This window comes from Prionailurus viverrinus, chromosome B2, assembly GCF_022837055.1.
Source record: "Prionailurus viverrinus isolate Anna chromosome B2, UM_Priviv_1.0, whole genome shotgun sequence".
Taxonomy (NCBI): domain Eukaryota; kingdom Metazoa; phylum Chordata; class Mammalia; order Carnivora; family Felidae; genus Prionailurus; species Prionailurus viverrinus.
In genome coordinates this window covers 110,682,264-110,710,228 of record NC_062565.1, presented here as the reverse complement: position 1 = coordinate 110,710,228, position 27,965 = coordinate 110,682,264, and the positions used below count along the sequence as shown (strand labels likewise).

Here is a 27,965-nt window from a genome sequence, read left to right as displayed (position 1 = left end):
CCATCTGTTTATTGTTTCTGATTAACAAAATCATTCATTTAAAAAAGAAAATGCAAAGACAGTGTAGAATACAAGAAAATGATGTATTATTTTAACACCATACACATAAATACACAAACTTCCATTACAGCAAAGATTATTCAAAGTACCTACATCAACCAGGAGATCTGGGTCTATGCTAAACTGTCTTCCTGACAGCATGGCTTGGAAGTCCTCTAAGCTGCAATCAATACTGTCAAGATAATCCAACAGCTCAACCCTAAGGGAAAAAAAGATTAAAAAATATATCAAATATTAGATTTCCTTGTTTCACATTAAATTACATTACAGGGGTGCCTCATTACAGAACTGCCAAGAAAATCCCAAGACACTCTTGGGATGATTAAATCCTTTCAAAATAACATTTGCAGAGCTCAGCCGTGGCCAAAACAAGATAGATTATATGGGTTCATAATGTGAAAGAAAGATCGCCAAAAGAGAAACAGAACATGTGAAGTAAACAATGAAAGCAAATAGGCTCATACAACATCTAGGTTAACACTTACTTTCCCAAAAGATTGATGTTATCATTTAAAATGGAATCCATCATGGTCACAGGATCTTCTGTGGTCAGACTAGATGAGCCATTTAGCTGGACAGCACTAGACATGAGAGGGCTGGTGCCATCACTGCCTGAACTTAGGGATTCTCTAGCTGGTTCATTCTGATCTCCACTCTGAATGACAGGTGCATACTCATCTTCATTGTCATCTTCAACAATGACAATATCAGGGTACTGGCTACAGCTATATCAGGATGTAAGAAAGAACCAATCACATTTTCAAACAAATTCAACAAATCCATTCTGTCCATTCATTCTTCATGAAAACTTTCTCTCCAAAACATGTATCAAAAGGCTTAAGTTTCTTGAGTAGCTGAATCACAAATATTGATTTATCATATGATACAAAACCACAAAGGATCAATTAAAGACATTTAACTCCACAATTAAAAAATGAGAATTCTCATTACTTTTTGTTGGGAGTCTTTGCTGAGAGGATATTATGTGGTTAAATAATTTGGCTTTTTCGGTTTAATAATCCAGATATGAGTCAGACAATAGTTTTTCACAGAATAAAGTGGTTTTGAATTTAGCTTTCTGATAAGAAAGTAACCAATATTTTCACAAATTTTACTTCATAATCTCCTTACTTGGAGGGATCAGATATAACATCCTCATTAGTTTCTGGAATAACAGGGATATTTTCTTCATCTGCATTATCATCAGTTACATCATAAATAATAATGTCATCTGAAATCCGCTCCCTTGGCTTTAAACCTTCAGTCCTACTATGTGGAACCTGAAAAAAATCACGGAGACAATATATATCAAAATTTGAAATTATACTGACTACTGAACAGCATACTATTTAAAAAGTGCTAACTAGACACCCATTATTTACTAAACATTGAGGATACACAATGGTAAGCAAAACAGTTATGCTGTCTGCCCTGATGGGACTTATATACTAATTGTTATTAGCACCAATTCACAGAGGTATGAAGTGTGTTACTTCATCTACTTAGCTATTTCTTTTACTGTAAGAATTCTTGAAGGTGACATGCCTCTGAATGATTCTATGGAAAGATCTTCAAATTTTACAGTATTTTTTTTATATCCAAAGGGTTAAAAAAAAAAAGTTCTAAGACTTCACCAGGAATTTCAAGCATAACCAGATGACCACTGTGCTGATGAGGATTATTTTATCAGCTACTCTATTTGACATATGGTTTATTCTTATTAAATGCTTTCATTAATAGGAAAAAAAAATATTTCAGCTATTCCACAGATAAATGTCAGCCTGTTTTCAGCAACAATTTTTTTATTCAGCTACAGATATATTCAGATCATAGGTACTTAATAAAAATACATTCAGTTCTCTAAAGCAAACTAAAGTCATTATCATACGCAAAAATCTGTAAATTTTAACAGTAGATAAATCAGAGGCAAAAGATGTAAAGTACTTAAAAATATGTAAATCTAGGTAAATTAAAAAATCGTCATCCAGGGGCGCCTGGGTGGCTCAGTCAGTTAAGTGTCCAACTTCAGCTCAGGTCACGATCTCACGGCCTGTGAGTTCCAGCCCCGCATTGGGCTCTGCACTGACAGTTCAGAGCCTGGAGCCTGCTTCAGATTCTGTGTCCCCCTCTCTCTCTGCCCTTCCCCCACTCAAGCTGTCTCTTTCCCTCTCTCAAAAATGAACATTAAAAAAAATTTTTTTTTTAAATCGTCATCCATTACATTGAGTCTTTAATTCTAAAAACACAACAGTTAGGTTTATTTATTTAAAAACAGTGGTGGGAAGAACCAGATGTTAATTATGGTTTGCTCAAGAAAAAAATCTTGGTACATTAATAAATCTGAAGCAGTATTTAGAATTCCAAGATTTGAAAGTAACAATGAAAATCAGATATTAAAAAAAAGTCCAGACTCTGAGCTAGACTGATTTGCCAATGGATGTAAGTTTAACAAACGACAAATGATCCAGAGAACCCATGACAAAGATAAAGGTAAAAAGAAACACGTTTTGAAATTGCTAGACTAAAAGGTCTAGTCTATGCAATTTATAATAAAAACTGGAAACTTAAAATAACCAATGGATGAATGCATAATTACATTATATAATATTCAATTAATATAATAGTTGAGATTAAATATTTAATAAATCTCCAAAAGAAAAACCAAGTGAAAAAAGTTACAATGCAAAAAGATATGTGCAAAATTATATGTAATTTATATAAAATTTAGATACATGCAAAATAATACCAAATATTTTTCAAGAAGTCACACATATAATGACCAAGGTGATGATAAATTCTAATTCAAGACAGTGATTATCTAGGAGAGCCTGAAGAAAAGGTGAAAAACAAACCTGGGACCAGGCAAACGAGACAACTATATTTACAATGGTTTATTTCTTAAAATCTAAAGCAAAAAATTAAAAATGTCATGATTTAATAAGCTGGAGGATAAGCACACAGATTATTATTCACTAAACTCTGAATGAAATACTGCTACAATAAAACTTGGCTTGAAATAACAAATATAAAGTAGAATTTAACCAAAAAATTACTTTATGATGGTGATTATCAGCTGGTTCTTTGACTATATGTTGAAACAGGTTCTTCTTTTGGGCTCCATTAGTATTTAGAAGTAGAGGCCTGAAAATCAGAAGATATTCATGAAATTCAGTGAAGCAAACATAACATGAAATTTAAATTCTTCTAATAATTTACCCTCACATGAACATACACACTTTAATAAGAGATTTGTTAATCATACACAATGAACTCTTAAAACAGTCACATCTGGGGTGCCTGGGTGGCTCAGTCTCTTAAGCATCCAACTTTGGCTCAGGTCATGATCTCGCAGTTCATGGGTTTGAGCCCCACGTAGGGTGCTGTGCTGACAGCTCGGAGCCTGGAGCCTGCTTCAGATTCTGGGTCTCCTTCTCTCTCTGCCCCTCCCCTGCACACACTCTGTGTCTCTCTCTCTCTCTCTCTCAAAAATAAATAAACATTAAAAAAAAATTCTTTAAAGAAAATGGTCACATCTTAGGAATAGAAATAGAGGATGACTGTGTTTAGGACTTTTATTTTACCATTCTTTTGGACTATTTTTCTTAAAATAAATATAATAAACTAGTCTCTCTGGATATACTTCACTGTTGACTGAATAACTCTTTATGAACTGTACTTACATAGTAAAAAAACAAATAGGTAATAACATGAGAACTAGTTTGTGGAAGCAGAGTTAAGGCCACAGCCTAAGTTGTAAACATAAACAAGCTTTGCTAAAATATGGCCTTAACAAGATCTTTATCTGCTTTCCAACTATTCCTTTATCCATTATCCTTAAGCTTTAGTGGTAACAACGGCAGTTACTAACATTTATAGATATCACAAGCTACATTCAATATATAGGTTTTTAAATCCCTTATTAGTGAATTAAAGATAAGAGAGATCAAGTAAAAATTTTTTTATTTTTTTCAATATATGACCTGTTTTTTAAATTTCCCTCATTCAGGCCATCTAATGATACATTAAACTGCTAATGTGAATAAAAATGGATTCTTTATTAACTGTCTATGTGTGTTTAAAGTGGCCATTTAGGCTACCTTATCTTTCAAAAACATCAGCAGGATGACAGCAGGAGGAAATAACACTAGTATTGAAATGTTGAGAGTATACATTAACAAGGAAGTACTGTGCATCTGGGACAACAGGCATACTCTAAGCAAATGTAGGCCATTCATGTTAAACACTAAAATGTTTACTTGTCCATGAATAAGTCAAAGTGTTTTACCACAAAATCTTACCTTTTACGTTTTAAACTCACAAGCTGGTTATTCTGAACCAACGTAACAATAAACTGGACAATCTAAAAGGAAAATATAAACAAAAAAGTTTCCATCGCAGACTCTTAATTATTAGTGCTATTACAAATCTTACAAAATTAATTCAAATACTACAGGCTAAGGCTAAGTCACATAACTTCTCACATATTAACATATCTGTAATCTGAGTGCATCTTACAATTGATATCTAAAGAAATTTAACAGTTTCCAAGCAGAAGGATAACCTGTGATGAAAGCTGCAGCTACCTGTAATACCAAGATGCTTAAGACATTCATCTACCTACCTACATCCATCCATCCATCCATCCATCCATCCATCCATCCATCCATCCATCCGTCTAACCACCCACCCACCTACCCATTTATCTATCCAACATTCAATTCACTTATTTGTTTTGGTGATAAGTACTAAGCATGCCTGGATACAGATCCCAACTTTCTACTTAAAATTCTTTCAAGATTATGATGGGGAAAAAAAAAGTGACTGGCAACATTTTTCTTGCACTGGGTAATAAAATTAGAGGCAAAAGAAACTGCCAGCTCTTTCAGAATAGAGCATAAAATTTTCAAGGTAGAAAACGCTTATTGGTTGATTCTAGAAAAATTATTGCTTAATACAAAATATTGCCATGAAATATCTAATTATACAGCAACAGAAATAAACCCCAAATACAGTTAGAGGTTATCCAAAAATAAATTCACAATTTAAAAGTTGGAATACATATGCCTTTTTCTTTAAAGTTAGAATACATATGCTTTTTTCAAATAAACAACATAAAGATTTTGTTTTAGATGGTTTTCCTCTTAAATATCCAAGACACACACACTGCTAATCAAAAGAAGCTGGTTTAATCTTCTGAGTTGGATTAAATCTAAAAGGAAAAAAACTACTAAACAAATCAAGACAGGTAAACAATATTTCACATTTTATAACAATGTTTCTTAAAGCGCAGTCCATGGGCGCCGGCGTGGGTCAGTTGATTGAGCTTCTGAATCTTGATTTTGGCTCAGGTCATGATCTTATGGTTTGTGGGACTGAGCCGTCTCAGACTCTGCAAGAACAGGGCAGAGCCTACTTGGGATTCTCTCTCTCTCCCTCTCTGCCTCTCCCCAGCTCACATGCACACTCTCTCAAAATAAATAAATAAAGTTAAAAAAAAAAAAAAAAAAAAAAGTGTGGTCCATGGACCAGCAGTATTAGACAAATTCTCAGCCCCACTCCAGAATTGCTGAATCTGAAATTCTGAGGATGGGGTCCAACAATGTATGTTTAGCAAGTCCTCCAGGTGACACTGACATGATTGTAGTGTGCTTGGCTTGGGGTGTGCTTTGAAATTTACTGTCAATTTCCCAAAGGAGCTAGAAAGATGAGAATCACATGGTTAACTATGAAAAGCAGTATATTACTGACAGGCTATAAATAAAGGCCAAAAGTGAGTGGAGGACTATTTAGACTCTTTGCAAGGAAGTTCTCTATATGTTTTGTAAAATGTAATTATATGACTAAAACACAGAATTGTCAATTAGAAATGTGCATGGCTTTAATATTGTGTGCTCTCCCTCAAAGGGGGATACTAAGTAGTATTCCTTAGAATCAAAATGAACTTTTCCACGGAGAAAAATATAGACATTTTAAATGAAGAATTAGATAGCATTAGAGTCTATGAAAAGGAAGTTAGTCACTAACCTTATTCAAAAGAAAATGCTGACTGATAGCTGATGAGAAGACAACTTAAATTTAAGCTTAAAGGTATCAATGAAATAATTTGACCTCAATTGTTTTTGTTAATTTATAAATAAGTATTATAGAAAAATTCTAAAAACATTAGCGGTTGAATTCATAAGATCATGAATCACTGGCTAAATTTCTTCTGAAATTTGTTCATCTTAGTTCTCTCATGACAATTCTTTTTTTAAATTTTTTTAAATGTTTATTTATTTTTGAGACAGAGAGAGACAGAGTATGAACGGGGGAGGGTCAGAGAAAGAGGGAGACACAGAATCTGAAACAGGCTCCAGGCTCTGAGCTGTCAGCACAGAGCCCAATGCGGGGCTCGAACTCACAGACTGTGAGATCATGACCTGAGCCGAAGTCGGACGCTTAACCGACTGAGCCACCCAGGTGCCCTTCTCATGACAAATTGCATCACGTTGTACAAAGCTTGTTTGCTGAAGTCATCTAACATTTACAGTATTTACAGCCTCTAACTTTTGGACCTGGCAAGTTCTACAACCAGTACTATTTTCCTGTCCTGTAACAGGCACCTATACCAGTAACTCACATATACTATTCCAATTGAGCCAAGACAAAAGAGTAAATGGCAAACTTATGAACCAACTCCAGCATTATGAAAACTCCCTAGTTCCACCAAACCACAAATATTCAAACTCAGATTTGAGCAGACAGAATGTCAACTTTCATGAAAAACTGAAATTTTACTAAGTATTTTACCAACTATCTTTGACTTTAAGGGAAAAAAAAAGCTATGTAGTATTATAAGCTAATATTTAACTAAAACATTATTTTCTGAGAAAAATTAAGATATTTTAAAAATAAAGTACAGGTTAGGATGTATCTATCATTTTAAATCAGGTATTCTTAACAAGGTTGCATGCTGGAATCACCTTTAGGGAAGCTTTGAAAATATATGCACTCAGACTAAACACTTACAACTGAATTCAACATTGAACCGTTCACTTGCATACTGATTGGAAAAAAACAAAAAGGAAAACCTAGTATATCTATTTTGACTACAGGCCAAAGGCTGCAACCATTCGTCTCTGTTCTAAGCTTGCTTCACTAGACCTAGATCCAGTCAGTCATAACTCTATTTTTAGCTAAAGACCTCCCACCCTTCCTTCCCCCACCCAAAACCTGTTGCTTAAACTTCAGAGCCTAGTTTACTCATGAGCAAAAAATAGCTGCCTTAATTACTTTTATGTTTCAACTCTTATTAACATATGAAAGCTGATATGACAAGACTACATCACAAGGACACAATGCAACAGAGAGATTTTTCAGTTCTCCCAGTAATTTTCAGCTCAGATACTAAAATACAGAATTTATTTTATAACACACTACATTAACTGCTTTTCTGCAGAAACTAATAATGGCATACACTGATAATTCATTTTTTTGAACTCATATTCTGGTTAACTGATTTGAAAATTTTAGTCATTTGTCTTTCAAGATCACATCCATACCTTTTCAAGTAAAAAATAGTAAAAACAAAAATAACGAACCCACACAGTAAGGTTATCTTTCATAGTAAAAAATGTTAAGAAATTTGTAACATATTAATTATGTTCCCCAAAATAAAGTATCTTTAAAGTTGTTATATCAGGCTATAAAGCTAATAAGACTTTAGTTGAGAATATGGAACAATCATATTAAGCTAGTAAGAAGTGTCTCTTATTAAAATGAAAATATAACACAATTTAATTTGTTTGACTTCAGAGTTTCACTACTCTATATGCACCCAATATATAAGAAATTAAAATCAATCACTGACTATTCAACACACTTTTTTAGGTTACAAATGGTACACAAATTAAACAAAGGCAGATTATAGTCATGGTGGAAAAAAGCTTACCTTTCGAATAACTTGTTGCTGTTGTGCATGTTTTGCTCGTAATTCTGACACCTCCTTCCAAAGGGACTCATTCTCACTACATCATTTATTAAGAAACAAAAAAAAAAAATTCAGAAAGCCAGACATGAAGATATTAAGAATACCAGTGAACTTTGGGGCACCTGGGTGGCTCAGTCAGTTAAGCGTCCAACTTCAGCTCAGGTCATGATCTCAAGGTTCGTGGGTTTGAGCCCCACGTTGGGCTCTGTGCTGACAGTCTGCTTCAGATTCTGGATCCCCCTCTCTCTCTGCCCCTCCCCTGCTCACACTCCCTCTGTCTCTCTATCAAAAATAAATAAACATTAAAAATTAAAAAAAAAAAGAGTATCAGTGAACTTTTACTATTATTTTTGAGACTAGAAAAATGTTGGTTCGATTACATAAAATAGTAACTATCTTGACACAGCCGCAGAATCATCCTTTCATAACTATAGTACATTCTACTGTTGGCAATATAAACACAAAAATGTAAGAGTCATGCCTACATCCATATAGTAGTAGGCAATTTACTTCTCTGACAATGTGGTTCATTACTTCTTATTTAAAAAATAAAACAACCTTTCAACTGTGGCTACCAAGTGAATTTAGGACTTGTGCTTAGAAAAGAATTTTTAATTTTTTTTAATGTTTATTTATTTTTGAGAGACCGAGAGAGAGCGTGCACGCACAAGCAGGGGAGGGGCAAAGAGAGGGAGACAGAGGATCCAAAGCGGGCTCCACACTGAGAGCAGAGAGCCCAATGTGGGGCTCAAACTCACAGCTGTGAGATCATGACCTGAGCTGAAGTTGGACACCTAAATAACTGAACCTCCCATGCACCCTTAGAAAAGAATTCTTTTTTTTTTTTTAATTTTTTTAACGTTTATTTATTTTTTTTTCTATGTTTTTATTTATTTATTTATTTATTTTTGGGACAGAGAGAGACAGAGCATGAATGGGGGAGGGACAGAGAGAGAGGGAGACACAGAATCGGAAACAGGCTCCAGGCTCCGAGCCATCAGCCCAGAGCCTGACGCGGGGCTCGAACTCACGGACTGCGAGATCGTGACCTGGCTGAAGTCGGACGCTTAACCGACTGCGCCACCCAGGCGCCCCTAACGTTTATTTATTTTTGAGACAGAGAGAGACACAGCACAAACAGGGGAGGGTCAGAGAGAGGGAGACACAGATTCTGAAACAGGCTCCAGGCTCTGAGCTGTCAGCACAGAGCCCGACACGGGGCTTGAACTCACAGACCGCGAGATCATGACCTGAGCTTAAGTCGGGACACGTAACCGACTGAGCCACCCAGGCGCCCCAGAAAAGAATTCTTAAAAGAAGTGACATTTACCCAGCACTTCCTATGCTCTAAGCATTATGCTAAGCATTTTATGTGTATTTCTTAAACTTCTCTAAAATCAGTCAAGAAAGGAATTATTAACTCTATTTTATAGAAGAGGACACTGAGACTCAAGAATTGAGAGGCCTTGCCTAAAACCACACAGGTAATTTATTATGGTAAATGTTGAAGCCGATCTAAAAGTCTATCAGATTCTAAAACTGTCTACCTTAAAATCTGTTTCAAACACAAGCACAGAAACACTAAAACAAGTTTTTTTAAAGCATGTCTAAATACATGACAAATCAATAACTTGCCTAGTAGTAACTTCATTTCCTTCATTGACTACTTTTATTAAATATGCAACTATTAAATGTTAGCAGCAATGATAACACTGAGAAGGCATGAAAGATAATCTACCTATTAAATGCTCTCATTTTTGCTCTTGTTAATTTCCATAATATCCATCTTCCTCAAGCCAAACTATTACAAAAGGGACTGGATTTACACATAGAGGGTACTGAAAACAAAACTTTCTTTAATACTTAATAAATAACTAGAGTACTTTTTATGACTCAGATATTTAAATTTTAAACACATTTTTTTAAATGTTTATTTTTGAGAGAGAGAGAGAGAGAGAGAAAACATGAGAGGGGGAGAGGCAGAGAGAAGGAGACACAGAATCCGAAGCAGGCTCCAGATTCTGAGTTGTCAGCACAGAGCCCGACATGGGGCTCAAACTCACGAACCACGAGATCATGACCTGAGCAAAGTCAGACGCTCAACTGATGAGCTACCCAGGTGCCCCAGACTCAAATATTTAAAGACACTATCATCTATTTGCCTACTAAAACATAAATAGAAGAATGGTTACCTCTAAAACTGATAGGATGAATCTAGGATCATTCCTTAAGAGCTAAACCTGAGATTCAAGGAACTGGGTCAAAAGGTACCTCAGCAGACACAAAACACATATAATAAACTGGGATGATTAAATAATAGATGCAAAATGGGACATCTTAAAATTAAGGCTTATTCAAAAAAGGGAATCATATCCAAGGTTACTCTTTTAATGAAGATACGTGAGTTAAGACAGCTGAACTAATCCCACACTTGAAATGGGAGAGAATAGGGGCGCCTGGGTGGCACAGTCGGTTAAGCGTCCGACTTCAGCCAGGTCACGATCTCGCAGTCCGTGAGTTCAAGCCCTGCGTCAGGCTCTGGGCTGATGGCTCGGAGCCTGGAGCCTGTTTCTGATTCTGTGTCTCCCTCTCTCTCTGCCCTTCCCCCATTCATGCTCTGTCTCTCTCTGTCCCAAAAATAAATGTTGAAAAAAAAAAAGAAAAAAAAAAAAAAAAAAAATGGGAGAGAATACATAAAACTTAAATTACTCTCAAGACCTTGGCACCTATTAGGATAAGAGAAAAAATCTTTACTTACTAAGAAGTACATCTATTCTACATATAAGTTGTTACTGTGGCAAATAATGGTGCCAAAAATTGTAATAAAGCAAAAGCATGTTTCGGTAGATAAAAGATTCAAATAACACTTTACCACGTCTATGTAAAATAAATACTAAGTAGGCCAAGTCTCATGTGCCCTTTTTCCCTATTTTTTGTCCTATTTTTTCCTAAGAGATGGGCCACATAGAAAAGTCTTATGAAACCACCATAAAAAAAAAAAAAAGGATGAGTAACACATGTAGAATTTTTTATGCTTTGTGTGCCCTCGTGTATGAACATCATAAGAAATCTAACTTAAGTAGAATCATATTTCCTACAACAATTTAAAGATCTACTATTTCATAAGTGAGACTCGTGCATCATGTTGTTTTAACTGCCCTAAATTCTCTTGATCACCATTAAGAAAATATAATATTGAGGTAAAGTCAAGGGCTATAAATCAAAATTAAAGGGAACCAATACTTACAGAAAAATGACCTTTTATCTTGGTTTCAACAATGTGATCTAAGTACTTAAAGCACTAACTTCCAACCCCCAACACACAAATATAAACACCAGCCCCTATATTAAGATTATATTTGGAAATAATACTTTACCTTTTTAATTCAGAAAGCCTGGACTCAATAGTTTCCTGTTTTATTTGAACCTTCTGAGCACTACTTATAATTTTTGTTAAATCTTCCTGACGAATCTTATTTTCTTCTGGTTTTGAAGATGAAACCTTTTGAAAGCAAATTCAGGAAATCAAATACTAAACACCATATTCGTAATTCAGTTTCCCTATTATAAGTAAGTTTTGTAGCCCATTCAGGAAATTAGATTTAGTTCCAAAATGCTCAGGTTAGGACGCTATAAAAAGAATAAAATTCATAGCTTTGCAAAGAGAAAGAATAAGAAATAATCAATCTGTTTTTTGTTTTTTTTAACGTGGAAAAGTTTCTAAGAACAGGAACAACTTAGGGGCTTTTTTTTTTTTTTTTGGTTCTATTTCGCCAAACTCACTGTAATTTCTTCAAGCCTCTTTATTATCACATTCCATGTTTAATTAAATTTATGCAGTAACAGCTGCACACTAGCCCATTTTCTTTCATGGTCCATTAGCTCTTTTCTCCCCTCTCTTTTGTGGATTTAGTAAAATATTTTATTTCAGCAAAAGATACCATTCATTTAAAAATGTATTATTAAATGCTTACTAAAATGCAAGCGACTTATTCTGGACATTGGATATTTAGCAGTGAATTAAAGAAAAAGCCCTCCAGAGAGTGGACATTCTAGCAGAAGCTTACATTTTTAAGCTAAATTAGAAGGAGTGAACCATCCCAATATGGATGATTCCTCAATCCTCAGAATGTAAAGATTTTCCTTCCCTCTAGAAGGTATTTGAAGACTAAGCCCTCAGGACAGTTGACTGCAGAGAAAAAATACAAAATAGAGTGAAATAATGAAAGCTTTATTAATCTAAGTCATCCCAACAAGGAACACCTGTGTATTTCTGTACATTCTTAATTTCAACAGGTGAAATATTAAGTCTTGCCCAAAGATGCTACATGGTAATGCCCGAAATAAATCACATTAACAATAGCTCACCTTCCTTTTAATGTTCTCCAACAAGTCATCCTGGCCTTGTTTGAAGTAAGGGTGCTGAAATTCAACAGGACCATCTCTTTCCTGCTTTACAATTCCAGAGTCAATATGTACAACTTTACGGAAACCATCTGAAAAAGAGTAAAAATTTCGATTACTAAAATAGACCAAAGTAAAAGATTTCCTTTTTGCTTATCAACCTAATGGGAAAAAAATGGTTTAATCCATTGATGACAGTGTTCCAAATAAACTGCTATCCATACTCACACATATTCAGTTGCCTCACAAAGCTTGCCATGTTATTGTGCTTGAAATATTTGGGGAGAATTTCTTTTGCAAATCTTTGTTCATCCAAAACCAGAAAACTTTGGCCATTCTGAAAAACAACACAAAAAGTCAATTAGTTGAAGTCCTACAAGGTGATACATATGAATCCCAAAACTGGGCAGTCCTTCTATGACACTTTCAGATCAACATTTTATTCCTATTAACAGCAACAAGAAACAAACTGTAATTAAGTGCCAAACTGTAATTAAGCTTTTTAATGTCAACCTCAGAAGTTTAGTAAGAGTATGTCTCAAACCAAAAGCTATATCATACACTATGGCAAAATATTAGAGAAGAATTTCCCTTAAATCAGAAACAAGAAAAGAAATACTGTACGTAGCCAACATAATTATTTAACATTATTTTAAAGCCAATGTAATTAGACAAAAACAGGTAAAATTTAAGAGGAAGTCATATTTTATTGTTATCTGCAACAGACATATCTTTGCACAATCAACTGCAAAACTGTAAAAGAATTCAGTAAGATATCTGGTTACTAATTAATATTTAAAGTCACTAGTGTTCTGGCATACCAAAAAAATAATTTGAAACTTACAATACTGTAATCAAAACAGTATGATACTGCCATAAACACAGAAAGATCAATCGAATAAAGAGCCCCCAAATACACCCTTACATATAAAGCCCAAGAGTTTTTACAAGAGCATCAAGACCATTCAATGGGAAAAGGACAGTTTTCAACAAATGATGCTGGGAAAACTGGATACTCACATCAAAAGAACAAAGTTTACCTTATGCCATATGCAAAGATTAACTCAAAATGGATCAAAGACCTAAACATAAGAAATAGAACTATAAAAATTATATATATGTGTGTGTGTGTGTGTGTATGTGTGTGTGTATAGAAATTTTTTTTTAAGTAGGTTCCATCCCCAGCACATAATCCAAAGTTGGGCTTGAACTCACAACCCTGAGCTCAAGACCTGAGCTGAGATAAAGAGTCAGAAGATGCTTAGCCGACTGGGCCACTCAGGCACCCCTAAAACTATAAAAATCTTAGAAGAAAACTTAAGGGAAAAAGCTTTATTTGGATTTGGCAATGATTTCTTGGTCAATACCAAAAGCACAGGCAGCAAAGGCAAAAATTGACTAACAAGCCTACCTCAAATTAAAAACTTTTGTGCAAAGAACACCATCAATAGAGTGAAAAGGAAACCAACAGAATCAGAGAAAATATTTGCAAGCTGTGTATCTGATAAGGGGTTAATATCTGTAATAAAGAACTTCTACAACTCAACAACAAAAAGCAAACAACCCGATCAGAAATGGGAAAAGGACTTGAGTAGGTATTTTCCAAAAAAGATAAACAAATGGCCAATAAACAAAAAGGTGTCTAACATCACTAATCATTAAGGAAATAAAAACCAAAACCACAATCACCACTTTACAATATTAGGATGGCAATTATTTTTAAAAACACCAAATAAACAGAAAACAAATGCTAGAGGATGTGGAGAAACTGGAAACCTTTACACTGCTGGTGGAAATGTAAAACATAGTGGAGCTGCTATGGAAAACAGTATGGTAGTTCCTCAAAAAATTAAACACAGAATTACTACATGATCCTACCATTCTACTATGTATCCAGAAGAATGGGGCAGACACTTGGACAGATATTTGTATACCCATGTTCATAGTAGCATTATTGCAAAAGTCAAAAGGTAGAAGCAACCTGGGGCACCAGGGTGGCTCAGTTAAGTGTCTGATTTCAGCTTCAGTCACCATCTTGAGTTTGAGCCCCAGACTGGGCTCTGTGCTGACAGCTCAGAGCCTGGAACTTCTTTGGATTCTGTGTCTCCCTCTCTCTCTGCCCCTCCCCTGCTTGCGCTCTCTCTCTCAAAAATAAATAAACATTGAAAAAAATAAAAGTAGAAGCAACCCAAATGTCCACTGACGGATAAATGGACAAACAAAATGTGGTATATACACACAGTATTATTCAGCCTTAAAAAAAGGAAGAAAATTCTGACAGGTGTTACAACATGGATGAACTTTAAAGACCTGCTACATAAAATAAACTAAGCATGAAAGGACAAATATTGTACTATTCTACTTATATGAGATATCTAGAATAGTCTAATTTATAGAGACAAAATGGTTATTAGGGGTTAAGAAGAGGGAAGATTTGGAGTTATTGTCTAAGGTACACAGTTTCAGTTGGGAAGGTTGAAAAACATTCTGGATACAGATGGAAGCAATGGCTGCATAACATTGTAAATGTACCTAATGCCACTGAACTGTATACTTAAAAATGGGTAAAATGGTTAATTTTATGTTAGGTACATTTTACCATAACAATTTAAAACTAAAATAGAATAAAGAAATCAATAATAGAAAGATTCCAATAGAAAAAAGTCACATACCTAAAAATAAGTCTTAAAAATATACACAATGTTTATGAGAACATTAAACTATAGAGGGACAAATATAGAACTGTAAAGCTGTCAATTCTCTCTAATTAACCAATACATTAAATTCTCATTTAAGAAGAAAATTTTGGAGACGAGGTGAAAACATGCTAACACAACCAAATATTAGGTACTGAAGTTCACTTGTAAAATAATTATGTAACAATAGACAAGAAAATACTAAAAACAATGAGAAGAGAGGTGTTAACCTTACCCTATAAAGGTGAAAGGATTAGTGTTTACAAGAGTTTTGTACTAAAGAGACGATCAAAAAGAAAAAATGGACTAGAGAGAACAGAAGCATAAGCAAATCTATTTCAGAATTATATTTACAATATATTATATTATATAATAATATATAATAACATAATAATGAATATAATTATATGTGTAGTAAGTACAAGTAGCATTCATATCAGGGAGAAAATCTGGAGAAAAAAGGATGATTTCATAAACTTTCCATTTAGAAAGAAAAAAAACAAAAGCTCAATGCTAACTCACTGCTCAATGCTAACTCAAAGCTCACAACCATGCTTTTGGGAGTATGAAGTAAACGTAGAAGCCATAGTGGTAAAGAATTTATAATTTATTCATGGAAACTGCTAGCTGCCTACCCTATTCCCAAATTTCTCTAACTCCTTTTGATTTTTGTTATTTTAAAGCTAAAATTATATATTTTTAAGATGTACAACATGATTTAATATATTTATACATATAGAGAAAGGACAACTATAGTCAAGCTAACATCTACATCAAGCTAAAAAGCTTCTGCACGGCAAAGAAAACAAAATAAAAAGAGAACCTAATGGAATAAGAGAAAATAACTGTAAGCAATATATGTGATAAGGGATTAATATTCCAAATCTGTAAGGAACACATTCAACAGCCAAAAAAGAAAAAGACACAAACAGATTAAAAAAGAACCCAAATACACATTTTCCCAAAGATACAGAAATGGCCATGGCCATCAGGTGTATAAAAAGGTGATCAACATCACTAACCATCAGGGAAATGAAAACCAAAACCACAATGAAGTACTACTTCATATCTGGTAGGATGGCAATTATTAAAAAAAAAAAAAAAACTAAGTGTTGGTGAGGATGTGAAGAAAAGGGAACTTTCATATACTGTTTGTGGTAATGTGAATCAGTATAACCATTATGAAAACACCATGAAGTTTCCTCAAAAAAATAAAAAATAGAACTACCACATGATGCAACTACCCCTTTCCTAGGTATACACCCAAAGGAAATGAAATCAGTATCTCAAAGCATTATCTATGCTCCCATGTTTACTGCAGCATTATTTACAATAGACAAGATACGGAAACAACCTAAGTGTCCCTTAATGGAAGAATGGATAAAGAAACTGATACACACAACACACACACAGGAACACTATTTACCCTTAAAAACAAAGAGATCCATCTGGAAAAACACGAATGATCCTCGACTTTGTTATGAACAGAATCACAATTTTGTCTGATTTGCAACCACATTTCTCAGTCCCCCTTACAAAAAGAGGCAGCCAAATATACCCCTGGCAATTAAGATATAAATAGAATGGACTCAGTGGGGCTTCCAGAAAAGGTTCTAAAAGGGGAAAGATTCAAAGTGTCAAACCCCTATATCCCATATCCCTGCTTGGAACTTGAAGTTAATGACTAAAGCTTCAGCAACCCTGAGGTAGAGAAACTAAGTATGGCTGAAAAGACCAGAATGTGACTGGGTATCCTCAGACTTAAAAGGAAAATGCATCTCTATTCTGTTTAAACCACTGTTTGAATTTCTACTATTTGTGTCTGAAACTAAACATAACTATTAAGAGTTAGAAAAAATTCAATAAAGTTGAAAATTAACATAAAAATACTTTAAATACTTATGACAGTTAATTGCATTAAAAATTTCTAAAAAATCAGTAAGATGAAAAATCCAACGTAAAATTTAGAAGAGGCCCAATCTCATTATAATTGTGTAGCAAAACAAATAATGATTTCCTCTTATTAGACTGGCAAAATTTGAAATTTTTTTTTTTAATGTTTATTTATTTTTGAGAGAGGGGAAGAGAAAGAGCACTAGCAGGAGAAGGGCAGAGAGAGAGGGAAACACAGACTCTAAAGCAGGCTCCAGGCTCTGAGCTATCAGCACAGAGCCTGATGGGTGCTTGAACCCACAAACTGAGAAATCATGACCTGAGCTGAAGTTGGACGCTTAACCAGCTGAGTAGATTGGCAAAATTTTTAAAGTTTGATGATAATCAGAATTGGTTATTAGGTAGTAACTATTAAAATTAAAAATGCATGTTTTTTCCTATCTAAAAAAACTTTACCTTGCTGCCCTCTCAATCTATTCACCCCATTTGTCTTTTCCTTCACTGCAAAACTTAAATTTATTTCAAAGCCCCCTTCTCCAATTTAGTACTATCTACTTACTCCTGCTAAAAACTGGTTTCATTCTCCCTCACTCTACTCAAACTATTTTTTTCTAAAATGTCAAATGCCAAATTCAATGCCTTCTTTTCAGTCCTGATCTTCCCACACCTCTTTGTGGCATTTCATTTGGCACTACTGACAATCTCCTCCTTAAATACTCTACTCTTTTGACTTTGAAACTAAATACTATTAGGTCTCCCCTCTCTCATGTTTCCTTTCAATTTTCTTCACCTATCAAAGGTAGTGTGTTTTTTAGGTTTCTATCCTTGATCATGACACCTTTTACACTCTTTTCCTAGGCAATGTACTGACTTTATTAAATATGATGTTTTATTATAAATGATCACATCTATATCTCTGCCCCATCTCAAACTTCACACTTGGATTTTTCAACTGTTAACATTTTTGCATAATGTTCTTTAATTCACCATGTTCTCAACCTACTGTCTATATCAAATCCATCTTCCTAACTCACCAAAATCAACTTTTTTCCTGTATCCTCCTCCCTGGCAATTGACTGAGAGGGGAAAGGGTCATAAATATGACATTAACAACAAAAAGATAAATTAAAAATTCTCAATTTTAACAGCTAGTTAACTTAAGGGAAAAACATAAAAAACATTTCTTTTAAAAATAAGAAAAAGTGATCTGTGATCACTGCTTCTATTTGACATGCTGAGGTCTTACCAACACAAAAAAGACAAAAATTGGAGGTATAAAGCTCTGAAAGGAAGAACAAAACTATCATTCACAGATTCATGGATGTACACTTAAAAGACCCACATGAGTAAAATGATTAGCCCACTGGTTTATCTATCAACATACAAATGTTATTTGTATTTCTAACTACCAGCAACAGCCAGAATGTACTTTTAACTAAAGAATACCACATACAACATCTTTTTTTTAATGTTTATTCATTTTTAAGAGACAGAGAGAGTGTAAGCGGGATTGTGGCAGAGAGAGAGGGAGACACAGAATCTGAAGCAGACTCCAGGCTCCGAGCTGTCAGCACAAAGCCTGATGTGGGGCTCAAACTCATTAACCATGAGATCATGACCAGAGCCGAAGTCAGACTCTTAACCAACTGAGCCACCCAGGCGCCCCTCCACTTACAATGTCTTGACATACCTACGAAGAATATCTAACAAAGATGTGCAAGACCCAATTACCAAAAAATAAAGAACTTTATTTTTTTTTATTTAAAAACTTTTAATGTTTATTTATTTTGAGAGAGAACGTGCGTGCGAGCAAGGGAGGGGCAGAGAGAGGGAGACAGAGAATCCCAAGCAGGCTTCACACTGTCAAGGCGGAGCCGGACATAGGGCTCAAGATCTCACAAACCGTGAAATCATGACCTGACGTGCAATCAAGAGTTGGATACTTAACTAACTGAGCCACCCAGGTGCCCAAAATACATGATTTTATTAAACAAAATGAATTTTAAAACATGTCTTGTTTATGGGAATATTCAATATCATAAAGACTTCCATTTTCCCTAACCTGATTTAGTTTCAATGCAATTCCAATTAAAATCCCAACAGATTCTCTTTGGTGGAACTTTAATTCTCTTTGGTGGAACAGAGCTGTTCATGCTCTGTCTCTCTCTGTCCCAAAAATAAATAAACGTTGAAAGAAAAAAATTAAAAAAAATAAATAAATAAAACACATACAGAAGAGGGGCACCTGGGTGACCCAATTGGGTGAGCGTCCAACTTCGGCTCAGGTCATGATCTCACAGTTCGTGGGTTCGAGCCCCGCATTGGGCTCTGTGCTGACAGCTCAGAGCCTGGAGCCTGCTTCGGATTCTGTGTCTCCTTCTTTCTCTGTCCCTCCCCTACTTGTGCTCTGTCTCTCTCAAAAATAAATAAATGTAAAAGAAAAATATTAAAACACGTACAGAAGAACAAAGACCAGCAAGAGTCAAGGTACTCCTGAGGAATAAGCTGCCCTCCCAAAAGCAAGACACTATAAAGCTACAGTAAGACATGCGATGAGGGAAGAAAAAAAAAAGTTCAATGGAATGGAATAGAGACCCTAGAAACAAAATCACAGTATCTACCTTGATTACTTTTGCTATAAGACATAAGTAGCAATACACATCACCACAGAAAGAAGGAACTACTCAATGAAGGGGCTAGGACAACTGAGTATTTATATGGAAAACAATGAAACTGAATTCCTTACACCACTCACAAAAATCAATTCCAAGTGAATTAAAGACTTACACAAAATATGCAAACTTTTAAAACTTTCAGGAAAAAAAGAAGAGAAATGGAAAAGTATTTTTCTCTCCCTGAGGTAGAGGTAAGAAAAAACATCCAGAAGAAACAAAAAGCATGAACAAAAAAGATGAATATATTAAATTATACTAAAATTTATTTTTAAAAAAAAAATTTTTTTTTCAACGTTTATTTATTTTTGGGACAGAGAGAGACAGAGCATGAACGGGGGAGGGGCAGAGAGAGAGGGAGACACAGAATCGGAAACAGGCTCCAGGCTCTGAGCCATCAGCCCAGAGCCCGACGCGGGGCTCGAACTCACGGACCGCGAGATCGTGACCTGGCTGAAGTCGGACGCTTAACCGACTGCGCCACCCAGGCGCCCCTAAAATTTAAAACTTGTACTCATCAAAAGATAAGCTTCAAACTAGGAGAAGATATAAGCAACACATAAACCTCCAAAATGTATATACAGAATATACAAGGAATTTCTACAAATATTAAAAAATAAACTACCGGGGCGCCTGGGTGGCGCAGTCGGTTAAGCGTCCGACTTCAGCCAGGTCATGATCTCGCGGTCTGTGAGTTCGAGCCCCGCGTCGGGCTCTGGGCTGATGGCTCAGAGCCTGGAGCCTGTTTCTGATTCTGTGTCTCCCTCTCTCTCTGCCCCTCCCCCGTTCATGCTCTGTCTCTCTCTGTCCCAAAAATAAATAAAAAACGTTGAAAAAAAAATTTTTTAAAATAAATAAATAAATAAAAATAAACTACCCAAAGGGCGGCTGGGTGGCTCAGACGATTGAGCGTCCAACTTCGGCTCAGGTCATGATCTCACGGTTTGTGGGTTTGAGCCCCGTGTCAGGCTCTGTGCTGACAGCTCAGAGCCTGGAGCCTAATTCAGATTCTGTATCTCCTCTCTCTGCTCCTCCCCCACTCACCTCTCTCTCTCAAAAATAAATAAACATTAAAAAAAAAAAAAAAGATAAGCCACCCAATAGAAAAATGGTCACATATTGCATAGAATAGGTGACACATATGGCCAATAAATATGAAAAGGTGTTTGAACATATTAGTAATCAGGGAAATATAAGTTAACACCTCATTGAGAGAACACTTTACATCTACTAGATCAGTAAAAAATTAAGAACAATGATAATATCAAGTTTTGAGGATGCGAATTAATGGAAAATCTCATGCATGGCTAAGTATAAGAGTGTTTAATCTCTTTGGAAAACAATTTGAACTATCTTCAGGTCGAAGAGTTCATATCTTATTTTCGAGCAATTCCACTCTTCAACATAGGTACCCATATATACCTTAAAGAAATTCTTGCTTATACACACCAGGAGAGGTATATAAAAATACTCATAATAGCACTTGACACAGTTGACCATCTTCTCTATCTTGAACCATTTTTTTCCATTAACTACTATAACCTTACTCCCTTGTTTTTCTCCTATTGCACTGTTCCTTCTCAATCTCCTTTGCTAGCTTTTTCTTACTTTCCTGCCCTCTAAAAATTAGAATGGCCTGTCTTTTAGCTCCTTCCATCTCCATTTCTCTCCCTGGATGATCTCATCCAATCCCATGGCTTTACCACTCACAAACTCCAATGCCAGTGTCTTATATTCAAACATCATATTCAACATTTCCACGTGGATGTCTTGGAGTGTAGAACTCATTCAGACTGTTCAAAAATATTCCTGTTTTCCTTCCTAGCACTGAACTTCCCTACCTCCTTTGAAATTAGGTGTAGTCATATGAATAAGTATGGTCAACAAAATGTAAGCTAAATTTTCAAGTAACACTAGTGTTCATTTGTAATATCAAAGTTAATAAGGCCAAACAGAATCTCTACCTGCATTTCTCTGAATACTCTCCCATCTGAGCAAACGGTATCATTTATCTTCTTGTTTAGGCCAAATCTGAGTCATTCTTAATTCTTCTCTGTCTTTCCTGTACTCCAGACAATTTATTAGTAAATTCTGCTGCTTTACCTTTAAAGTAGATACCAAATCCAACAACTTCTCACATCTGCACCGCAAATACCCTAGTCTCAGCCACACTATTTTTTTTTTCAGCTACACTATTTTCAATACCATAGTGGAAAACTGTGATAATCTACAAACTAGTTCCCTAGATTTCCAATCTTCTTACTACAGCCTTAAGGCCCTATACCATCTGTTCCTGCTACTTCTCTAACCTCAATCTCACATTCTCTAAAGATATTCTAATCACAGGGGCCTTCTCCAATCACATGAACATGCCATGTTCAAAGCCTTTACATCTGCCATTCTCTTTCGCCTGGCCTAATTGTTCAGGTGTCTGCTCAAACTTCATGTCCTCAGAGAGGCTTTCCTCATCGATCTACCTAAAATGCCCACAAATCCCAGATAACTATGTGCTAGTTATCAGTTTATTGCTCCAAATTCATTTTTGTCTGTTTTGCAACCGTGGGGCTGGGTCCCTTAAATATCTTTTTCTAGAAGGCATGGTGATAAGCTTTGTCAATAGAAGATACTAAAGAGATTATAAGAGGAGGGGGGTTCTCCTTCCTATTTCCTGGTTCCTCAACATTGACAGGCTCCTACAGTGTAGGCACATTCTCCAGCACCTAGCTCTTGCAGTACAGAAGGTCAGCAGCAGAAGGCCAACAGCTTCCCTCAGCTTTCTCTCTCCCTTCGATGGTTTCAAACCAGAGTATTTCTAGCAAGACATGTCCCCACGAATAGCTTTCAAGGGTGCTCTAGAACAAGGACTGATAAACCTTTTTTTAAAGGGTTAGACAGTAAATATTTTGGGCTTGCAGGTAATAATACCTTATAGACAACATGTAAATATATTGAGCATGGTTATGTTCCAATTAAACTTTATTTATAAAACAGATGACTGGACCATGGGCAATAGTTTGCAAACTGCTGCCTTAAAGGAGTATTTCTCCCACAAGTTCTGAAGGATGAGCTTCCAATAAGTTCCACTAAAGTGGCACCGGTGGTTTCTTTGCCATTAAGTGAGACATAGTCATATTCTTATAACTGCCAGCCCTATATTCTTTAGAGTGTTTACTCCAATTCCTCTGATATAGTTAGTAATTCTACATTTTCCCTGTTTAAAATATTTAAAAGTAATTCTTTCCTTCTTTTATACTATGTGACTTCTGTCTCCTACTTAGTCCTAACTGTTATCTCTCTTTAACCTTCTTTATTTCCTTCATGGTACTTACCACTAACTAAAATTATATTATCTGTGTTTGCTTACTTTTTAATTATCAGTGTCCTCCACTAGAATATAAGGTTTATAAAGCCACTTTGTTCACTAGTGAATGAATTCCAAGTACCTAGCACACTGCTGGTCATAACATACTCATGATAAATATTTGTGAGTAACAAAATAAATGAATCATTGGCCACAGTGGACCAAATTATCTTTTTAGAAGTTTAACTCTTGGATCCTATCAGATGAATGCCCCTTGCTTATATTTTTACGTGCTCTCCCTCTCTCATACAACCCTCCTTCACTCATACTCTGTGTCTCTGTTTATGTCATTCCTTCAGTCTCCACTCTACAATTAGTAGATAACCTCTGAGTGCAAAAATTCCATCTTACTTCCATTTAAACCTGTGAGGCTCAAACAATAGAACATAGAACTCTCCCAACACATTTCACAAGGGGAAGAAAGCCACTACTGACTGTGTAAGGTGGGAGAGATGGGTAGCTTCTTTTTAGGCTTTACCCATAAAGGTTGGCAAGCTTCCAAATAACAACAGTTGTTAGTGCTCAAATTGGTACTCATTTAAAAACATCCAAAATATTCTTAAATAATCTAATACTTTAAACCCACTAATCTAAAACATTTTTCAGAACAAAATTTGTAACATTTTAAAAATAGCCCATAACTTTTTAATGTTCACCAGCCATTCCTTCTGAGTCTTTTGTTCACTCCCTTTTATGTATACAAATAGAAAATACTCATCAACGAATCTTTCAACTTTTCTGTAGATTCATCTAAAGTGGATTTTACCCCTATTCGGGCACACCTGTGGCTTTCTTGTTTTCAACTTCGTGTAATAATGCAATGGTTTCTGGGAAGCTCAAAACGATACCAAAACATCAGAATCTGAATGCTCAAATTAATTCAAAACAGCTAGAAAACAGGAGACTAATTCTGGTTTTGCTCCATTTCCCTCCTATTTCCTGATTTGTCTATACTGATTTGAGAGAGATGGAGAAGTAGAGAATGTCAAAGGGCACAGATGGGTATGAGGTCTCTAGCAGAAATCACTTCTTGGTCTTCTCAAACAATATGAACAGAGACAAAGGTAATAACACTAATAAAACAATGACTTCCAGTTCTTTCCTGCTTTTATAACTGCTTCACTTCGACATACACTATCAAATTTCAGTAACAGTAAAGACTGTTCCTCACTATCAATGGCAAGAACTTCCATCCAACTTCTACAACCTCTTGTCCCTGAATATCAAGTTTCTGCAGTTGCTTCCAAATTAAACCTGTGCCTTCTGTTTAGGACTTGATTACATTTAAAACAGCTTTAAGTTGCCCAACAGTACTATCTCTGTCCCTGATTCTGGCAATAGACTGCCTACCAGAGCCAAAACAGCTATATAAAATTTTGAAGTTATAGAAAATGTTAAAAAAAGAAAAAAAGAAAAAAGAAACTTTCAAGGGGAGAATATGGGGAAAAAAATATGTACAAATATCTTAAAGACACTCTGATCCAAAGACATTTCTATTATTTGAATCAATAACACATTTAGTATAGTTTTGATGGCTCATATATTTCTATAATTAATCATGATAATGGGGCATTATTTCATTTTTCATTTTTGTCATATTACAAGTTTCAAGAAAAACTAGCTCTAAGAGTAAGTCTTCAAGAATCTTAAGCCAAGCTTTTCAAACTGTAGTTGGTTAAGTTTTTCCCCCTTGCCTTACTCTCAAGCTAGAGGAGTAAATTATTTTCCACAAGTTAAAAAAAAAAAATTGCATAAAAGATTTCCTGGTTTCCAAAACATCTGCTGCTTCTAAAAGGTCTTAATATGATTTTCACTCAGATAGTATAAATGCTAAATTACCTTGACAGAAATTCAGCAAAACACATTTGAAGGAAACCAGAAACAACCATAAATAGCAACTTTTAAAAGATAAGAGTAACTTATTTAGTTTTTTTCCATTTAACATCATTGTTTAATTAATGTTTTACCTTTCATTTCATTGTTAACACTGCTTTTGGAAAAGTCTATGGGAAAGTAATAGAGACAGACGTCCTAAGCAACTAAGCTAAGCTCTAGACAACATTAATCCAGAATTGTCCACTGACTTGTGAAAGGGTAACATTTTGATATAAACTAAATATTGTGCCAAAGTGTATTAAGGGAAGTGCTTCTGATGGAAGACTGATCCGAGAGGTCAAAAATCTATGTTAGAGTCCCATCTCCAATAATGGGCTAGCTTTGTAATTATGGATAAGAAATCTAACCTAAGCCTCAACCCTCATCTATATAATGATGAGGCTAAACTGGATTATCTCTAAGATTCTTTTCAGGCATAATTTTATTTTTATCATCCCTACCACTTCCATTACATATCCCAAAAGATTTCATTGATTCACCATTATTAAATACCTAATGTGTCCTTGGTACCAACACAGTCTCTGCCCTCAATGAATTTATATTTTAACTGTCCCATTATGTATAAGAAAATTAGTAAAACATAAGCTTAGACCTATGGGATAAATAAGAATTATTTTTTTAAATGACCATACAAGCCAAAAACGTATAATAAAGTCAGCTTGGGTGGGAGAGACTCTCAGTCCAGTCTCTAATAAATACAAGGCTGAGTAACAGCAGTCTGTGCTGATCCATCCCTGTCAACTTTTAATCCTTCTGACTGATGAAAAGCATGAGACATCTGTTTATTTTTAAGTGTATGCTGGCGGCTGGCTTCCTTATTTTCACCTTTCTTTGTACAACTGTACAGAATTCATCAAATACTTAACACACACCATCCAGCTGATGATACTGACCTTCAAAAAAATTAAGTCCTAGAAGGGGTATAAAGAAATGAACAAATGACGGTAATATAAGAAAGAATATGGGGTTAACACTAGTCAGAAACTCCCATGTACTCAACACAGTGCTCCCTTTTAAAAGTAAGTAAAAGTGAGAGCTATAATAGGACAGGAATAGAAAAGAGAGAAAGAAGGGAGGTAACATTTACTCAGCACTTAACAGGTGCCAGGCACTGTGAAGGTAGTTTTCACTTACTCTTCGGCAACCCTCTAAACAACTAAATACCCCAAACAGATAAGAAAAATCCACTCCGCTTCACAAAATGATTCCAACAGCCTGAGAGTGCATTCAAACGCAAATGCACTATTTATGTAATAATCATTCTGCTTAGAATCTTGTATTTGGAACTGGAAGGGTCTTGCATCACCCAGGCAACCCATTCATCTTAAGGACGATGAAACTTAGGCCAGACAAGATAAGGTGCTTGACTAAGGTCATTCCTGTTTAGTGGCGGAGTTGGGATCAAACCAATAGTCAAGGCATCATATCCCACTCTCCCAGTAACTGTTCAGCGAAATTTAGTGATTCATGTTAGCTTCTCACCAAGTTACTGAACACCTATTACAGCACTTTTACTAAAATAATCACAAAAATCCGTTTATATATACAAATGGCTCACAATTTCCAAAGAATGCTGTACCATTTTCTATACAAGATTTCGAAACCCAATGAGAAACAGTAACCTGCGTTTGAACATTTGCCTGTATCCCTCTGACTGCTCTCCTCATAAAGAACCCAGCGCCAAGCGGGGTGTATTTTTTAGTGAGGAGAATCGGGTCGCTGAGGTAAAGATTTCCTCAGACAAACCCTCGCGCCCAGGGCTGCGTGTGTCCTCAGCGATTCGTAACCCGCGAACCCGGCGGGAGGACGGAGAATGAGTGTGCAGTAACGTGGCTCCGGCGCCCTCCGCTCCTCGGCCGCCTTCGCCCTGCCGGGCCGGTTCCGAACGCCGACGGGGCCGGACCGTTACGGGGCCTCCCGGGCCGCGGCGCGGGCCGCCCCTCCCCCACCGCGGCCTGAGCCAGCGGCGCCGGCCGGGACCCCCGCGGCTCCCCGCGCGAACAATACGAGGGGTCCCTCGCTAGGCTGACCGCCGGGGCCCGCGCCACCCCGCCACCCCGCCACTCCGCGCCGCGGGCCGCGCAGAAGGCGTCGAGCCGCAGGCCGCGAGAGACAGCCCCACGGGAGGGAGAGAGAGGGGGAGAGAGGGAGAGAGAGAGAGAGAGAGAGAGAGAGAGAGAGAGAGAGAGAGAGGGAGAGAGAGAGGGAGAGAGAGAGGGAGAGAGAGAGGGAGAGAGAGAGAGAGAGAGAGGGAGAGAGAGAGAAGGCGGTTAGTCAGGGGGTTCGGAGGCCGCCGTGCCCTCACCCCTACCTGGCTCCAGGTGATGAATTCGTTGGTATGGGTTTCCTCCACAAGCGTCCACAGCTTGCTGAGGAAAGCCGGCACGTTCGAACTCTGCTTCATTGTTAACCAGACGCAGGGATTCCAAATTCTACACCCGAACACGGCGGTGGCGGTGGCGGCAGCAGCGGCGGCGGTGGTGGTGGTAGTGGTGGTGGCGGCGGCGGCGGCGGCAGCTGCTGCTCCGGGAGAACGCCCACAACGCAGGCGCAGCAGCTCCCGGGCCCCGCCCCCCAGCCTCGCCAAGCGCGCAGCGAGGCGGGGAGGACCGGCGGCCGCACATGACGGACAAGTCTCGGCGTTCGGCCCCTGCGCACTGGTCCCGCGCCGGTCCCGCTTCCGACCAATCCCAGGCGCGGACCACAGGACAAAGAAAAGCGATTGGGTGCTGCAGGCGAGGAGGGGGTGGGAGCAGAAGGGGGCGCTGCCTTCTTATTCGCCTTTTATGCCGTAGCCGTCACTGTAGCGGACCTTAGGCTTAGTGGACTGTGTTTGGTTGTTTCACGTGGAAACGGCTTTGGGTTTCTGAGCTGTGGCTGGGAGGCTACAGAAAGTCCTCGGGGGTATTCAGCCATAAGTTTGGCAAGCAAAGTGTGGTTTGCGCCAGGCAGGAGGAAGTATAATAATTCACATGGGGAGGGGGGGCGGGGTAGGGAAGCAGCTTTCGAACATG

The 27,965-nt window shown here is 36.8% G+C and overlaps 1 protein-coding gene across 5 annotated transcripts in view; it reads right to left on the bottom strand.

Annotated features, from left to right (window-relative positions):
• Positions 1 to 27,505, bottom strand: part of HSF2 (heat shock transcription factor 2) — a 38,680-nt gene extending 11,175 nt beyond the window's left edge. For 2 of the 5 annotated variants that reach the window (XM_047857933.1, XM_047857935.1), the window contains exons 1-10: positions 27,263 to 27,501; positions 12,662 to 12,770; positions 12,398 to 12,525; positions 11,407 to 11,531; positions 7,991 to 8,066; positions 4,359 to 4,420; positions 3,114 to 3,201; positions 1,192 to 1,340; positions 546 to 785; positions 154 to 259 (exon numbers count right to left, since the gene is read on the bottom strand). In XM_047857933.1, the coding sequence (XP_047713889.1) occupies positions 154 to 259; positions 546 to 785; positions 1,192 to 1,340; positions 3,114 to 3,201; positions 4,359 to 4,420; positions 7,991 to 8,066; positions 11,407 to 11,531; positions 12,398 to 12,525; positions 12,662 to 12,770; positions 27,263 to 27,355 (1,176 nt within the window). In that variant the 5' untranslated portion in view covers positions 27,356 to 27,501. Of the gene's footprint in view, positions 1 to 153; positions 260 to 545; positions 786 to 1,191; positions 1,341 to 3,113; positions 3,202 to 4,358; positions 4,421 to 7,990; positions 8,067 to 11,406; positions 11,532 to 12,397; positions 12,526 to 12,661; positions 12,771 to 26,573; positions 26,813 to 27,262 lie in introns of those variants that run through there. The other 3 variants (XM_047857937.1, XM_047857936.1, XM_047857934.1) reach the window with 3 other exon arrangements.
• Positions 27,506 to 27,965: the final 460 nt, after the last annotated feature.